At 48.6% G+C, this 17,739-nt stretch overlaps 2 protein-coding genes across 2 annotated transcripts in view; one reads left to right on the top strand and one right to left on the bottom strand.

The window, feature by feature from the left end:
- Positions 1-8,822, bottom strand: part of LOC104124410 (perilipin-3) — a 9,266-nt gene extending 444 nt beyond the window's left edge. Inside the window, exons 1-9 of the mRNA XM_035892345.1 lie at positions 8,712-8,822; positions 7,670-7,711; positions 3,720-3,915; positions 3,006-3,088; positions 2,479-2,674; positions 1,612-1,704; positions 985-1,184; positions 669-797; positions 13-576 (exon numbers count right to left, since the gene is read on the bottom strand). Of these exons, the coding sequence (XP_035748238.1) occupies positions 13-576; positions 669-797; positions 985-1,184; positions 1,612-1,704; positions 2,479-2,674; positions 3,006-3,088; positions 3,720-3,915; positions 7,670-7,711; positions 8,712-8,822 (1,614 nt within the window). The remainder of the gene's footprint in view (positions 1-12; positions 577-668; positions 798-984; positions 1,185-1,611; positions 1,705-2,478; positions 2,675-3,005; positions 3,089-3,719; positions 3,916-7,669; positions 7,712-8,711) is intronic.
- A 2,610-nt stretch (positions 8,823-11,432) lies between these two features.
- UHRF1 (ubiquitin like with PHD and ring finger domains 1) overlaps positions 11,433-17,739 on the top strand; it is a 25,761-nt gene continuing 19,454 nt past the window's right edge. The window contains exons 1-2 of the mRNA XM_035892323.1: positions 11,433-11,473; positions 14,054-14,143. Coding sequence (XP_035748216.1) covers positions 14,117-14,143 — 27 coding nt within the window. The 5' untranslated portion in view covers positions 11,433-11,473; positions 14,054-14,116. The remainder of the gene's footprint in view (positions 11,474-14,053; positions 14,144-17,739) is intronic.

The following is a 17,739-nucleotide window of genomic DNA, read 5'->3' on the forward strand; positions in this document are numbered from 1 at the left end:
GATCATGTTTGCTCTCTTTGGTTCTTCACCCCCTCCCCCCAGGATCATGTTGGCTCCCTTTGGTTCTTCACACCCTTCCCCCCCCAGGATCATGTTGGCTCCCTTTGGTTCTTCACACCCTTCCCCTAGGATCATGTTTGCTCCCTTTGGTTCTTCAGGTGTCTTAGCCACCTCCTTCAATGATGTAGCCTTTCCCAACACAGGTGATTTTATATCAGTCACAATATGTTTCTTCTTCTGCTTTCTGCTATCCTGTGAGACTTTAGCTATTGCCCTGAAGGGACCCACAAGCCAGTTCAGAGGGGTGTTCTGAGTTACATACTCAAACAGGTCATCTAGGGACCGTTGGGCTTCTGCCACACAGTCCTGGCTCTGGGTCAGGGTGGTGCTGGAAAGGTCCTGGAAAGACACAGCACTGGAAAAAAAACTATGGAGCTTATGGATATTTCGAGTGGCCTGGTACACAGCTTCTTGGATGTTGCTGGGGAGGCCTTGGATGCTGGCTTTCAGATTCTCATAAACAGGTTGTAGCTGCTGGGTGATGATACGCAGCATAGCTAGAGTCCGTGACTCTACCTGCTGGGAAAGAGATATAGCTCAGTTACTAGAGCAGATGAGATGTACACCATCCACCAGAGGCTGGATTAAATACGCCCTTCTAGGGATACCTCTGTATAGGAGGCAGTTTTAACTTGGTTTCCCTTGGGTTGGGTCAGGCTCCAGTCCACCCACAGCTGATAGAGCTTCTCCTGCACATCCAGAGCCTTCTGGCCAACCTCTTGTTTCACAGATTCAATCTGATGGGGAAAAAAAATGAAAGGAACAGCTGTATTGCAAGCACACACACACAAGCATGAGTGGTTCCCTCCTAGGGAGGTATCCAAGATGACATGCAGCTGGTGCAGGATAGAGGAAGAGCTTCCATCTGGATAGTAGGGCAGGAAGACTACAGACAGGAGGAAAAAGCAAAAAGCGTGTTTGTACCAGTTTTACTGCCAGCTGTAGTCGTGAGAGAGTATCCTGGGTGCTTTGCTTAATGCGTTGCAGTTTGTTCAGGGAGTGCTGGTAGGCTCGATGGCGGACTTTGTTGGAGAGGGAACCCAGACGCACGAAGTAACTGTGTTCCTGTTTCTGCTCCTCTACAGAAGCCATACCAAATCCCTCCACAGCAGTGGCCAGTTTACCTGGAGGAAACAAGAACAGAGATGCAGCTGTGCTCCGCTCCCCCAGCCCAAAGCAGGGAGAAGAGGTAAGATTGAAAAGCATGAAGGCTGAAGCTTGTTGTGTAAACAGTAGATGTTTGTAGTTGCTCAGGTATTAAAGGTAGGCTTAGTCCCTCCTCAACATCTTCACTTCAAATAAGCAGACTTGACAGGTTGAAGCATGCACCCGCGTGTTTATTTGCCTTGAGGCTGATGGGCATCAACCAGCTAGCAAATGCTTGAACTCTGTCCCATACCATGTGGCAAGTCAGTGTTGACAAATGGCAACTTGGTGACAAATTCAGAGCTACCCATCTACTCCAGAAGATGTGTCTTGCAGCATCAGGTGCTCTCTAGTCACATGGGAAAGGGGTTTGTGTTTACAACCGCCAGCCAAGCATTTTCTCACCTAGTTCCTCTTCTGTCATTGGGAGGTAGTGATCCACGAGATCTTCTGATATACCCAGCACAGATTCCACGCCACCTGCCACTGCTTGGCTCACTGCTTTGGCTTTGCTAATGCTGTTGGTCACCACTGAATTGGTCATCTCCACACCCTCCTGGATAGCCTCTCTGCTCTGCTCCAAGGCTGTGTTTATTTTGCTAGTTATGGTGCCATATGCAGCATCCAGAGCTGTATTGACCGTAGAAGTGACCATTGATTTGGTTTTCTCAACACCATCCTGAACAGCCCCTTTGGTTAGGTCCATTGCTTCACTCACTGTGTTGGTCACAAGATCCTTTGCACCCTGGGCAGCCCCTACAGCAGCAGTAATAGTAGAAGCAACTGCAGACTTGGTCAGTCCAACACTGTCTTCCACAATGTGTTTAGTGAGATCCACAGCTTCAGTCACCTTATTGGTCATAAGGTCCTTGGCACCTTGGGCAGCTTCCACAGCACTGACAATAGTAGAAGCAACTGCGGACTTGGTCAGTCCAACACTATCCTCTACAATGTGTTTACTGAGGTCCACAGCTTCAGTCACCTTGTTGGTCACAAGGTCCTTTGCACCTTGGGCAGCTTCTACAGCATTGACAATCGTAGAAGCAACTGCAGACTTGGTCAGTCCAATGCTATCCTCCACAATATGTTTACTGAGGTCCACAGCTTCAGTCACCTTGTTGGTCACAAGGTCCTTTGCACCTTGGGCAGCTTCTACAGCATTGACAATCGTAGAAGCAACTGCAGACTTGGTCCGTCCAACACTGTCCTCCACCATGTGTTTAGTGAGATCCACTGCCTCTGTCACCTTGTTGGTCACAAGGTCCTTGGCACCCTGGGCAGCCTCCACAGCACTGTTAACAGTGGAGGTTACCATTGACCTCGTCAGCTTGACACTGTCCCCAACAACATTTTTAGTGAGGTCCACAGCTTCAGTCACTTTATCAGCCATCGCTTCCTTTGCCTCACAAGCAGCATCCATAGCAGATGTCACTTTGGTGGAAACCAGCTGCTTGGTGTCTGAGATTACCTACAATAGGGAGAAGCAGAGAAAGATACATTTTTTTCTGAAATAGGTTTTCCCTCCCTGAAGTAGCTTGTCCCTGTAGCTAAATTGCGCTTGCAGTCTTGTGGGAGAGCCAGGGAAGTCAGTAGACCTGTATTTACATGGACATGTTCACTTCCACATGCTGAAGGCATCTCTCCAGCTTTCATCACATAGCCTCCTCTAGCCCAAACCAGAGACTGACATGACAAAGCAGTGCTGCTAAAGTTTATTTCCCCGTATTTTTCTGTTCTATCACAGTTCCATCAAGCAAGAGGTCAAGTCCTGGCTTCCCCAGGAAAAGCCTTTACTTTACCTTATCTGCTGGCTGTTGAAGAAAAGGCAAGCTCTCCTCCAGTTGATCCAGTCCTTTACAGGCATATTCATTTACAAGTGCAACTAGACAAGACAACAGGTACCAGTTTATTCTTCAGTTTGGAGAGGGGTTTTTGACCCTACAATGGCCAAATCAGGATGCACTCATGAAAGCAAGCAAAAAACCCAAATCACTATTCTGGGGTGGGGGTGTGTGTGGCGGGGGATGTCTTGTTAAAAAGTGAACAGGCCCTACAATTTGGCAGGTTCAGTCTCCATTTGCCTTCCCAGCTTTCTAGCTACTGGCAGCATGTTGCTCCATGTAATACTTGCCCCTGGTGGGTATGGCAATTGGTTTAAAAGGTTGAAAAGTGTTGGGATGAGACGGACTGAGCTATATCCAAGATGGACACTGCTGCCACCAGTTGGGATGCTCATAACTTGGAGTGGTAGAGAAAAAGCAGGGAATTTTTGCTTAGTGACTTAATGAAACCACAGACAAGAAGCCAAAGTTTGTTTCTGCTAGCAACAGTTTCATGTCTGCGAAATTCAGTGGGTTCCTTGGGCAGCTGGGAGCTGCTGAGTGGAAGACTCAGTGCTATAATTAACTGGGACAATGTGCTATAGGAGATGGGTATCACCCAAGAGGCCTGTGAAACTCCCCTCCCCACCTATTTCTCTGTGTAGAAAGGGTCACTCCAGCCCCTTCACTTACTTTGTGGCTCAAGTTGGTTCAGGATGGGCTGTGCCCCACCAACCACGCTACCTACTGTGACAGCAGCCACAGTCTCAGCCACACTGCAGACACCACTGAGGTAAGGATGAGTCTCCTTGGTATAGTTGTAGGCAGATGAGACCAGGTTGAATGCAGAGTTGAACAAGGGCAAGCTGGTTACCCGATTAACAGCACTCTAAAAGCCAAGAGAAAGAAGTGACATTAGAGGCTCAGCCTCAAGCTGGTGAGTGAATACAAGCCATGTGTCTATCCAGAAAGGTCCTAAGGGGACATCCAGACCATCTCTTCATCCTTCTTAAACTCAGAGTTGAAGGGACTCATCTAAAGACCGCTAGGAAGTCAGCAACAAACCAGGATGAGCTCTGGGCTCATCAGTTCTGAGTCACACTGGGTTTCAGCAAACCCCGATGTGGAAATAGGACCTGTAACAGCTCATGTTTCAGAAATACTTGCATTATTTGAGCCAGCCCTGAAGTTCTCTTGAGCAAAAAAAGTTAGCTTCTGCATTAACTGAGATTAGATTTAGCCACGGCTTCATATGGTTAATCTTTCTGCTGCTCCCAGCCTGGTGGTGAAGTGCTGGCAGAAGTTAGTTTATCAGCACGTCTGTCAGCAGGTAGTTTGCTGCCTGTTGGAGTACGAGCTGCCCTGATACCTACCGCCTGCTGCTGTTCCTCAGCCTTTAGCAGATCTTTTTTTGTGGTCTTTTCTGATGCCATACTGAATTCAGCTGCAGCTGAAAAGAAAAACAAGAGTATAACAGCACAAGTACAACTTAATTTCCTTCAGTGAATTGAAGGCTTAGTAAAACCGGTGAAAAGCAGAGGGCAAAGTTGGGATCCATCATTCAGCACATCCTAGGAACTTTAGTGTGGCATTACCAGTCTTTCTTGCAAGGGTGCAAAGATATTTGAGAGGCTCCATGATTTCTGATGTACATAAATATTTATGTAGCACAAGGACGATACTCAGTCACCTCCCTCAATCCCCAAACAGCCAAATACTTTAAACTAAATAACCATCCTACTTATTTCATTGCTGGTAACATTTGACTGGCTTCAAAGTTGCAGGTTAGAAGCAGGTGGGAAGTATCTTATCTGACATACATTTTCTCTGCTAGAGATACTTCTGGTTCAGCTTTCCACTGCAGAGGCTCTTTGCTGGCCAAGGACTGGAATGCTTGAAGGAGAGGTGCACCCTGCAGAAATGGGGCTAATGGTGGGAATTGCTGAACATTGTCTCACTTGATCGTGACAGATTACTGAAATGCAGCTGCAGCAGGGCATGTTAGGACAGTAGCATACATAATTTTAGTTTTAATTTTCAAAATGTGGCAAGCTCAAACAGCTTAATAACAGGGTTTAAGAACAGAAATATTTATTTTGGAAAAAATGTCTGAACTTGCTTAATACCCTTTAAAGGGGAAAAGCCCTCAGATTTCCCCCACTTTGATGAAGTAGAGATGGGTTTTGCAACAGCTTAATCCATTTCCCTCTTTGGAAAAAAAAAAAAAAGCCTGGCAGGACTTCACTCCCCTCCAGGAAGGTGTCAGAGATGCTGAAGCAGCAATAGGTGTATTTTATCTTCTTAGAAAGTGTTCGGTGTTCATAGCCCCTTTCCTCTGAAGGCTCGCAAAGGACATTGAGATGAGAGTCATCTTAGAGTAGTCCCACTATGCCCGTGTTCAGAGTGGGGAACTTTTATCAACTTCCCCACCACTGCCAACTCCAGGAACGCTGGCAGCCTCATAGCTTTAGGAAGGATATGAAAATCCTTCAAAGTTATCCTAGAAGAGTGAGCCAGGTTTCACAGCTGCAGCATTCTCTGGCTATCTTGAAACTTGCCTTCCCCATCCTACTGACCAGCAGGAAATCTCTCCTCACTTCCTATGAAACCGAGCCTCGGAAGTATTCTCATTACATAATGGGATTAAAGAAGTTAAAATATAAAAGTTATGCAATATCTTGAATGTGTATTGGCTTCCCTAGCCTAGGCCTAGATTGGTATCTGGACACTCCAGTATCGTGTGATAAACCCAGGATTACTTCAGCCTTAGTCAGGCACAGCAAGGACTTTAGGATATTTGTTCTTCAGTGCAGCATCCACTTTTCTCCCCCTTGCCAGTTAATTCCTATTCTTAGAATTGTTATGGCATTTTCCAATGGAAACTCCGCAAACCAAAATTCCTCACAGCCTGGATTCCCAAGCCAGGCACTGCTCCAGGCTCACTGGCAGACTCTATCCCAAAAAACTTGCCATCTGATTTGTGACAGAGACCATTGTCTTGTTTCTTATGTTCTTTGACTTGTGTAAGGTTTTTATTTTGCTGTGAAAACAGGAACAGAGAGCTGGGAAGAAGCAGTGAAACCAGCATTTGTTAGCCCTGGGCTGATGGCTAGAGCTAGGGCAGGCATCTCGGCAGGATGTCAAATGTTGCTGCATTAATCGTGCAATTAGTCAGCATTTTAGTAAGATTTGAGCAAGGCAGGGATGCAGAGTGCTACATGTCTACAGCAGAAGTTGCCTTGACAGTTGGGACCTCCAGCCTCTCAAGCAAGAAGCCCAAAACCAGCACTCTTCTGCACATTCCTGGTAGCCACCCTGCCCAGGGGGCTGCCTAATTTAACAGCACAGCAAAAATACAGCTTGAAATTTATCATCCTGGGAGAACTTCTAGAAAACTGCTCCAAACAAAAGCAGGGCTTGAACATAAAGTCTCAGTCCCAAAGCCCACAGGGTTTGCTCAGTTAGTGGTTATTCTTCTTGCACTGCTTTAGGGCAAGTTGTTTTTTTTTTTTTTTGAAGCCAAGTAGGCTGAACCAGTCTGCAGCCCTGCCACAGGGCAAAGCACAACTATTTCAACATCATTACAAACAACCCCTTTGCTCAGTTATTTTACTTCTGGATGGGTGGGAAAAAAACCTCAAACTGCAGAGTGTCTTACTGGCCTTGGCGTCAGGGTTAGCACACAGAGACACACTGCAGCAAAAAAAAAAAAAAAGGAGAAGACTCTCGTTGCCAGCACACATCAGGAGTAACTCCTTGGCTTATGTAAAAACCAGTATAAGGTTAGAATCAACCTCTGAAGTACTAGGAGCCCATCTTAATTATGGATGCAACTGCATCAGTGACAATCCCTGCAGCACAGTCATGTTCAAACATGGTTTGCTCTCCTCTGTGTAGGAGGAATTGGGGTGTGTTGCAATGCCACTATTTGTAGTGTGGCCAAGTCTTTATGAGCCCACAGCATGGTTTTATTTTCTCTTTCTAGTCTCTCCCCTGCAAAAGTGCTGAGCAGACCTTGTCTTACTTCAGAGATTGCACTGCTTAGCAACTCTGGGTCCGTTGTTTCAGGATCCTTTGGGGAAAGGCACAGCTTCAAGCCAGAGTAGTTGCAAGTGGGAGTCCCAGCAGGCAGAAACCTTGCATGGGAACCACCAGGCAGAAGAGCAGAAACAGCATCACCATTTGCTTTGTATGAAAATAATGATCAGATGACTTCATACCATTGCTACGTCAGAAACATTAGGGCACTGCTGCAGAAAGTTCTTGAAACAGGTAGTTCAGAAAGATGAAACTCTTCAGTGCACATTTCTAGCCTGGCACAATAGCTTAACTGTTGATCATGGCCCACTTCGGACAAGTCTGAACTCAGGGAAACAGCAAGGGCAACAGCACCAAAACTGCCAAGCTGCCATCCGTTTGCCCTGCCTCGGTCAGGCTGTCACAGCCGGTGCAACGTGCCTGGAAGAGCAGGTACTTTCCTGCTGGAGCAAGCACCTCCCTCGACTTCTGTCACTCTGAGCAACCAGCATACATAAAAGTAGTTCTTTAACTTGTGTAAGGTTTTTATTTTTCTTCTGGAAAGCAGCTCTGCCCCATGAAGACAGCCTGCTGTTAGGTTATCCTGCAGGCAGAGAGGTAGGAGCTTGTTGCTCAGGAAGCTTTTCTGCCCTCCAAACGTGTTTTACCTTGGGAAGACAGATTGAGCCAAAGCCAGCATGCCTGGCTCAGTAGCTTAACTGGCAATTCCTCAATGACCATTTAGGAAAACAAAGGTAAATTTAGTGCTTTAGATAGAGTAGGGAAGGCTAATCAGGGCAGAGGTGTTAATTTGTGGTTAAAGCAGTTATTTACATTCTTTTCGAGATTTGCCACAGATACCCCAGTTACCATAAATGCAGAACTGGGTCACAGGATGCCTGCTGCAGTGGGGAATGGCACTGCCCACAACAGAGGGAGGCCTTCCCAAATGCTCCGAGGGCAGACTTAGTTTTAAGAGGATCAGATCATTTCCAGCTTTGACATTAGGACATTAGTTTCAGAATTGCTGGCAGAGGTGCCCATCTCACCTTTCTGGAAAAGCCATCAGCATTAGGAAACCTCAAAGATTAAAGCCACTTTTGCAGATGGAGGCAGCGTTTTACCCACACACATCCAACAGAACTTAAGCACCACAGCCAGTGGCCATTACTAGATCAGTAACTCCTTGGGACAGTGAGTATGAGCTAGCCAAGCTACTAGAAGTCAGAGATATTTTAGGAAAGAGGGGAGGGGGTTTAATTAAAACAGCTTCTCAGCTTTCTAGTACTTCCCATTTACCAGTTTTTCCATGAGGACAGACCATTTTTCAGACAGAAGCTGTAACTTGCAGAGCAAGCAGCGTGCATTAACATACATTTTCATCTGGAAGTTTCAGCAGAACCAGCTTTACTAATTGAAGTCCTTCACGGCCATACACAGTTTCAGGTAATCACAATCACGTTTAAGAACCCTGTTAGTTTTGAGAAACTCTGAACTAGTTTACCAAGCGCTTCCTCCAGCAAGCTGGCAGAGCCGTGCGTGGCTGCAGCCTCCATCTGCAGAGACACCGTGCTCTTGAGCAAGAGAGAAGTTACCTTGTCACTTAAGCCACCCCCTTCGTTAACGCTATTATCATGCCTACACCAAATGATCATGTGAAATAGTTACAGGCAGGTCTGGCAGCACTGTCAACAGGAAGGGAATGCCCGACTGATCCGTCTGCCTCCTGAGGCACCTACCGCTTCCCTCAGCATCAGTGGTGATGTCCGGGGTGCACATCACGCGCTGTCCCTGCATGGCCAGGTGGGAGAGCCACCTCCTGCAGACCCCCTCGTGCAGCTTTGATCTTCACCAGGCAATAAGCAGATAAGAGCTTTCAGACCCAAAGCTACTCAGTCACAAATCAGAGACCCATGGTGTTACCAAGTCAACACCTCAAGGCTAGGGAGAAGCCTTCAGGGAAGGATTTGAAGCCTTTCAGCTCATCCTCAAGGCACAGCAGATGCAGCATGACACCATAAGATGTCACCTGTGGCCTCAAAAAGCCAACACCCCCCCAGCCACAGCCAGGGAAAAGCAGCAGAGACCCAGCACACAGCTCCATGCTTTCCCAGGGAGCTGGAAGAGCCCCACAGGCACAGCTGGGGGCACCCAGCCCCTCAGCAGGAGCCTCAGAGCTCCCCAGGGCCAGGAGCCAAGGGCTCCAAGGATGGAGCCGATTCTGAGCCCACCCTCCATCCCTGGGAGGGCTGCAGAGAACCCCCTGAGGCACAGGGCAGCCTTGGGGAGTGCCCCCAGCTGAGGGAGCCAATCGGGTCGCTGCAGGTGCTGGCCTGGCCAATGGGGAGTGGGTGGGAGAGGGAGGGGCGGGAGGTGTGTGTGGGGCAGGGTGAGGGGAGGCAGGTGAGGGGCTTGGGGGCCCCTCCAGGGACTGATGGCCGTGGGGTGGGCGGGGGTGCTGATCTTTGGGCCCCCCCAAGGTGGTCATACCTACCGGGGCAGCTCAGAGGGCCGGGTTGGAGGGTGTCCATCCCCGAGCGCTTTGGCCTTGGGGGCCAAGCCACGCGATGCCCCACAGCAGCTGTGGACAGGGCTGCACCCCCTGGCGTGGTGGGGTGCTGGGGGACACCGGCACTGGAAGTCTATGGGGAGCTGACCCGTGGTTGCAAAATAGGCTCAGTCCATCAGCCTGCAGGCACCGCTCCTGTTCCCATGCCCTTGCATGCCCATGCAGCTAAATCTCTGAGCTGGATGATCCTGCTTGCCACCACGTTGGCCCAAATGCGCTGCCTTGCTTCTGGGAGCCAAGAAAGGCCTGGCCAGAGACAAATCTATTCCTATAAACCCTGTAGCAAAGCCCTGCTCATGAAGGTGTGTCTGTGCTACTAGGGATGCAGGTTCAAGCATGGGCCTCGCCCACCATCCACAGTGTGGGTGTGAAACACGTCCTCAGCCCGGGTTTAGCCATAGCACTGGAGCCGGCTGGAAAGGGGGTGCTGGGCAGTTCAGCCCCAGTTCCCCGGGTCAGGGGACCTGTTCCCCTTGTGGGCATGTGTGGGGTCAGCCAGTGCCAGCAGGCAGCTTGTGCTTGGTGTTTTCCAAAAAGCGGCTGCGTTAGCAGCCAGTAGGACAGTTGGAAGGTCCATGGTGGTGGTGCTCAGTGTGCTTACGCCTGCTCCTGGGCTGCTCCTTGCATGGCACCATAGACGTTGTGAAGAAGCCCCAGAGAAGCAGGACGTGGGGTCCGTGATGTGAAAACCTCACTCAGCTGTGATGTTTTCTTGGCAAACCTTTCCTACCCTGCAGCATGGGTGTTGTAACTACCCAAGGAGTAAGACATGTTCTCCTGCTCTCAGCCCTTGCCTGGCTACAGCAAATACGTGATGGTGAAACGTGCTGCTCCTCAAATTTTCTCTGATTTTCAAGACAGGGGTTGCCTTTTATTGTTGTACTTGCAGAGGACCCAGCAATGCAAGACTCAGCCTGGCTTGGGGAAGTTTTGGCTCTTTAAGAGCAATAATGAATAATGAAAATTTCAGTTAATGCTTTGCTTTTCCATTTGTGCCTTTTCATCTTCAGATCTGAAAACCTGGTTTGAAACCATCAATTATGCTTCCTGTTGTCTGTTTTCAAGATCAGTGGGGGAGGAAACTGAGGCACAGGTAAGAATTATCTGAAGTCTTCTAAAGCTAGTATACTGATTGAGTCATCTTGTTTTTGGCTGATGAATGCAGGAGACCTTGGGTCTCATTTCTGTATTGCCCACAGAAAGCCGTGGGAGCAGTGGGAGCAGGAGGTTGTCAATGTTTTTTGAAAATGTGCTGTTAAGCTGACAAAAATGTAGACAATTATCACTTCTCAGCTTTGAGGTTAAAAGGAATCCCCCTCCTTACTTGAGTCAGACTTATCATGGGGTCGTCAGCTGGAAAGACATCTGGAGCTCAAGGCAGTCCAACCTGCTGCTTGGATCCAGTATCGCATTATGCTCCTAATGAAGAAGCAGTTTCTAATGTCCACTCCGAACTTCCCCAGCTACAAATTGTGGCTTTTGCCTTTTGTTTTACCACGTGCGCTGCTGAGACGGCTTTTTGAGCATTGGTCTGTGTGACATAAACTTCATATTCTAGCATCACCTGGGAACCTTTGATCTAACAAACTCATGGTCCTTCCTTTGATGTCATTCCCTTCCAGGGTAAATTGCAATTTTGAAGTGTTCAATATCTGGTACTAAAACTTATGCCGATTAGCAGGTGTCACAAGGTGGCTTTTATATGTTGTGCTGATCTAGTTGGCGGTGTCCCTGCTGACTGCAGGGGGGTTGGACTCGATGACCTCTAGTGGTCCCTTCCAACCCAAAACATTCTATGATTCTATGATTCTATGATTTTTCTGAATGTTGGCCTGTATATAGACAGTGGCTGCATCCTCAGGTAAAGTGTCAATGATGCAAATTTTCAGTTAGTTCATGGCTGTGAAGTGCCTGAGTAGGCCAAGCCAGTTGCGGTGCCAATGGTGAAAGTCTCATCAGGCAGGTTTTATTTCATCACCTACGTGGGTAAAACAGCACTATCTGCACAATACACCTTCATGTGGCTTGGAATGTGGCACAGACGATTGTCAGCAGAAGTGGCAAACGGTTTGTATGAGATAACCGGTAATTATAATTAACGAGCCAATGTTTAATATCTAAAGTGTTGCTTTAGATGCTAGGTCAACATACCAATGCTTGGAGCTCCTGCTCAGTGGCAGACCTGCCTGCAATGGCAGAACACTGAAAATCTGGAGATTGGAATTTCAGAGGTTTGCATCATCATTTCTGTGATACTTGTTACGGTATAAATGCCACATACTTAAAGCTGAGATAAAATCAGTTCTAAGAAGTTTGATGGGTGTGGGAAGGGTGTAGGAGGAAGCAGAGAAACATGTTTGGGGAAGAGAAAGGGAGTTGTGTTGGCTGCAGTGAACGAGCCCTGTGGCACTGGGCAGCGCTTCCCACAAAAGGCAGCATCGCATCAGTAACTGCGGCCTTTGAGCAAATGCTGCATCATCAAGACACGGGGCAGAACCCTTCTGGTCATCCTCAGATGTAAACCTCGACTCCCTTGCCTGTTGGCAGACAGGTAACCCCGCTCTCCTGCAGCCCTGCTGCTAGCCTGCAGCTCTCATTTCAGCCGTGTCCTGCGGTCTGCGTGTGGATGAGGCCTCTCCAGCTACATGCTTCTCAGTTGTCCCGGTCCTATTTGGATTTCTGTTGAGAGGAAAGCATGCCGGTATGTGGAGGATTTGGAGGATCAGGCCCTTATGTCGAGTCCCCACTGTTAGGCCCAATTCCTTTCCCTGCTCTGTGGTGTGTCACAGCTCGACATCCTCTCTTTGGGGACCAGAGGCCACATGTGACATTGAAGCACCTCATCTGCAAGTGTGCAAAGGAAATGATCTTGTTGATATTCCACGGCATTTACTCCATTAGTAACCTGCCATGATGCCCTGGTCACCTTCCCTGGGGCAGACACAGGCACGAGAAAAGATGATTCAAGGGTGAGGCATGCGTTGCTTTGATTTCTGTTCCTCAGTTAAGTCAAGCAAGCCCTTGGGCTTCCAGCAAACTGCTTGAGAAGCTCTGTACTGTTGAGCTCAAGTGTTCCTCTTTTGCGACCTGCAGCACAGCGTTGTCTGGAGCCCACTGAGGGGACAAATCAGCCTGTGGTCTTTGCCATTCGTTGCTGTGCAAGGTCCACGTGTTTGCTGGCAGTCCCATCTATCTCTGCTTCCCAGAGAGCCTGCTTTCTCATGTCCCTATCTTCCTCTCCTCCACCACTTCCCCTTGCTGGGAGTGAGTGGTCCTTGGGGTAGCACTGGCAGAAATAGTTTTAGCTGGTTACATCAACTTCCTGCGCCAGCTTCCTGTCAGCTGCAGTGGTTGCTGGTGTTCCTCACAGCAGCCTTGTCCAAGGTCACAGTCTGAAGGAACGTTGGGTGTCCCTGAGCTGGTCCTGCAGCGCCGACTGGCTGGATCAGTGCTGGCAGAGTGATGGAGGCAGGGTCATGGCAGAAGGAGGCTCCTTGCTGGATACTGTCCTACGCTACCCATCTGTTAGGCTCTTTCACCAGTCTTTGCATGACAATCTCCAAGGGTAATGGCCTTCAAAGTGCTAGGGCCTTCTGAAAACAATTCTCCAGGGAGGTACCAGAACCTTCAGCCCAGCTCTTGCCGCCCAACCAACCCTCCTGGTCTCTCAAAGCGCTTTCCTAGTTCAGGCCATGCTGCAGCTCTCTGCTGCCCTCAACCTGCATCAGCATAAACAAGACTTGCCCATCTCCTGCTGCCTGGCTGCCCATCTCACCTTGAGGGTTCCCCGGCCCCTGCTTCCCTTTCAGCAGCTTACCTACCCTAGCAGAAGAGCAGGCGGCAGCAGCTCAGGCAGGTTCCTGCCCTCAGCCCCAGCTGGCTTTGCCCTCACTGCAGGGAACAGCCTGATGGGTTCTTGGCTGCTCTCCCAGTCTTCCAGTTCACCTTTCTGCTGGTTTTCAGGCTGCAGGCTGGTTTTCTACACACCCGTCTGCTCCTCCCTCTACCTCTGCACTCTTGCCTCATAATTTAGGTAGAGGTGGGGTGGATTAACACAATGCTGGTTGGTTTTTGATAGATGTGGGAGTGGATGTCATCTGGGCCTGCTGAGTGTGTCCTCTCCATCTCAGGCTATTGCTGAGACCCCTACTCTTGCTTCCCCAGTAAGCAGAAACACAGGCTTCCTTCGCACTCCCCAGTCTTGGAGTTTGGCTAGCTTTACCCCAATTATTTTGGAAATTGTAGGAGCGCTAAGGAGGGCAGCATTTGTCCTGGACACCAGCATCATCTCTTTCATTTTGGTCTTTTGAATAGTAAAGATCTCATACAGGCTAACTGAGTGCAAAATAAACAACATGTTTTAAATGTATTTGCTTAACCTGTTGTCAATGTCTGTTGTGCAGACAGTGGTTTCACCAAGACCAAATATGTTTTTTCCTAGGGAAATCTGAAGCAGCAGAGAGAAACTGCTTCTTGTTCAGCTTCCATCACCAAAGAGCCTTGCATGAAGGGAGTGGAAAAACAAAATCTGGTGAGTTGTTGACCTTGTATCATCCCAACTCGTGTGGAAATGTGAACATACCCACTGAGACTGCTTGACCTTATCTATGGGCCCTGCTGTTTAACCCAGGGGAAGGTCTCTCACTGTGTTGCGCGTGACGTGACTGAATCATCACTAGTCCTTGTGAGCAGCTACACAAAGAGCACATATTTGCACACTTAAAAGCATAAATGTTAGCACCTGCAAGGAAGCCCCCAAATTAGTTAAAAGCAGTATGTTCTAGCTGTCTTGTTTTTCTCGGACCAACTGTCCCAGTTCAGGGAGTTCTGGCTCTCAGAGCACTTCCTATGGCTCAGGGGGTTAAGCCATACACTGCATCATGTGCTAGAAGAGAAACATAGTGCAAACCTCAGGACAGAGAGGGCAGAATTTAGTTAAGGTGTCACTTAAACACTAAGAGGAAGAAGGTTCAGCAAAGTAGTGGAAGTTCATGGATGTCGAGCAGTAGAAAGTTAAGGCCCTAGATGAGAATGTGAGCAGTCTGTGTCCACAGCTCAGATAGTTCTGTTTTGGAACCCATGTTTTCCTGCACTGTTTTCCACACCTGAGCATTGATTTCCAAGCTCCACAAACCCCTAAGTACTTCTCTTAGAAAAGGTGGAAGAGAGACTTAAGTTATTTGCACATCAAACAATGATTTTTTTATGAGGACATTCAACTATGAGTGATGGGTGAGCCACCAAATAACTAGTTGGGGCAAAGGGTCAGTTCTTGCCATTTTTTCCAGCTGTGTCAGGTAGAATAGCCCGTTTTCCTTATGTGGTCTTGCATGTGTCCTTCGTGCTTCGCAAAAGATCTTCTCTACAGTTGCATATGGCTGCTTCTCTATAGCTGGGATGATTTCAGAGCCACAGCAAGTCCTTTGGACAAAGCAGATGTGGCCTCTGTAGCTGGCGAGTGTGGAGGGGAGCCAGGGAGGTCAGCTGAAGGAGGAGTCAAAGGTGCAGGTTCCTGAACCCAGCCAGCCTTCTGCAAGCTAAGCAACCTGCTGCTACCGTGGGCCTTTTAAACATTTAGGGTGTTTGTCCCTCTTGTGATGCTTCTTGTGGTTCTATGGGGCCAGCCCTCCGCTATTTTTCCCAGAAAGTGCTGTAAGAGCGTTGTGAGGGATGGACTGTGAATCATAGTAACTGCAATGGGGAGGCTGCACTGCCTACCCAAGGATAAATTTGGCCCCCTTGGAATTGATAAGACCAGCTATCAAATCTTTCTCATCCAAGACTTGTTTTAATGATGTTTACCAGCTGGTAGTTCTTATGTGCATGCCTGGACTTTTTGTTTCTCCAAAAACCTTGTGCCAACACTTTGCTTTGAACAGTATTCCATGGGCTGGGAGGCTCTTAGAATTTTGTATTGCTAGCTGCATCATTTTGCAAATGAATTCAACAATGCTCTAAGTTTTCATAAACTGAACTGGATATCCCTGCTGGCAGGAGAACCGAGATATTGTTTCCTCACAGCATGGGGCATTTACCAGATGGCAGAACAGTGTTTTCAATCAGAATTGTAACTCCAAAGAAAAGAAATGCCTTGAACAAGCTGAAAGGGAAGAAACGAAAACTGGTCAGCCTCTTAGGTAACTGCAATATAATCATAGAATCACAGAATGGTTTGGGTGGGAAGGGACCCCTAGAGGCCACCCAGCCCAACCCCCCTGCAGGAGCAGGGACACCTTGAACCACATCAGGTTGCTCACAGCCCCGGCCAACCTGGCCTGGAATGTTCCCAGGGATGGGGCCTCCACCCCCTCTCTGGGCAACCCCTGCCAGGGTTTCACCACCCTCACTGGAAAGAATTTCTTCCTTAGATCCAGTCTAAACCTACCCTGGTTTAGTTTAAAGCCATCCCCCCTTGTCCTGTCCCAGCTGGCCCTCCTAAAAAGCTTGTCCCCCCCTTTCCTCTGGGCCCCCTTTAAGCCCTGACCGGCCGCACTCAGCTCTGCCCGCAGCCTCCTCTTCTCCAGGCTGAACACCCCCAACTCTCCCAGCCTGGCCTCAGAGCAGAGGGGCTCCAGCCCTCGGATCATTTTAGTAGCCCTCCTCTGGCCCCGCTCCAACAGCTCCATGTCCTCCTTGTGCTGAGGGCTCCAGAGCTGGACGCAGGGCTCCAGGGGAGGTCTCCCCAGAGCAGAGCAGAGGGGCAGAATCAGGTCATGTTCTTTTTTCTGACAGTCTGTGGAAACCTGAAGCTCCGTGGGCTTTATCTCACCGACACCAAGTTCTCTGTAAGTCACTCTGGCAATGTTCTTGTTTTAAGAGAAGAGAGGACCATAAAAGGAGAGCATATATAATTTAACCTCTAATGAAATCAATGTCCCACTACTAGAATGATTTAGAATTGAGCCTGCTTTTAAGTGATAAATAGACCCAGCTGAACTGTGTGTAGGATGCAGCACAGTTTTTCTGCAGTGTGTGGATTCACTGAATGAGTAAAAGTTTCTCTAGAAAGTGGGCTTCTTGTTTTCTGACTCTGGTAGTCCTAGGGATGCTACTAGTCATATGCAGCAGCTGGCTGGAGCCTTTTTCTTGAACAGTCCCTGTCTTACAGTAAGGCTGCGTTCCCCGCGCTGTGATGGGAACTGCTGGGGGTAAAAGGCCGTAGGCGTATTATGCACTTGGATGCATGTATATATAATTCTTAAATGGATGTGAGATGGGACCTTAACGGGGCATATGCTAGGGCCAAACGCACGGCAATAAGGTGCTATCAGGAACGTATTTAGCATCCGAGTGCGTGTGAACAGCTAACCTGTTCAAATATATGATCCTTGTATGTCAGCTTAATGGGACACAGAGGAAAAATAAAGGACACAGAGGAAAAATAAAGGACACAGGGACACTCAAGGAAAGAAGGGTCAGGTCTGTATCTTAAAGGGGCTTTTTTTTGAGCTTCTTGCAGCACTTCTGTAGAGGTGCGAGTGATGCTGAAAAAAAGTCTGAAAGAGGGTAGTAACAGTCTGCTGTTAAACTGTCCTGCATCTGGAAGTCATGAGGGATGCGGGTTCTCCACTCCTCTGGAAATGGGATTTATGCAGGTGACAGAGTATGGATCCAGGTACACTGGTAAGCAACACGAATTTGAACTTTAGGCTAGGAGATCCAAACCCAAGATGCTTTACACATGCGACCTGTCCTTATACAGGTGACACTAGTTTTTTCCAATACTCAGCCTTTCCTCCTGCTCCCTGCCACGTCTGTGATGCCTGAGAAGCTCCTCAGGCTGCGGGAAGGGCTTGCTGCTGTGGTAGGTCAAGGTTAGGACTCGAGTGCATCTACAGGGGGAAAAATTGACTTTCTGGCAAGGCAAAGCCTTCGGATCTGGGAGGAAATGAAGCCTGACTGCTGCAGGTCGCAGGTCAGATTCAAGGCTTTGTGCGTTGACACATGCCTAACCTTTGGTACTAACCTAATCTAGGCCAGCGACTTGCAACCTGCGATCTGTGGTTTAACTGTGGGATCCCCAACAGATCCTAAGAAAGGAGGGGGATGAGGAAGAGGCGCACGCGGCTTGGGAGGCTTTCGCCTGCTGTATGCATTCTCTACAGCAGTCTGCGAATCGGGGGGGGG

Source organism: Egretta garzetta, unplaced genomic scaffold, assembly GCF_000687185.1.
Source record: "Egretta garzetta isolate BGI_Z169 unplaced genomic scaffold, ASM68718v1 scaffold4, whole genome shotgun sequence".
NCBI classification, from domain to species: Eukaryota; Metazoa; Chordata; class Aves; order Pelecaniformes; family Ardeidae; genus Egretta; species Egretta garzetta.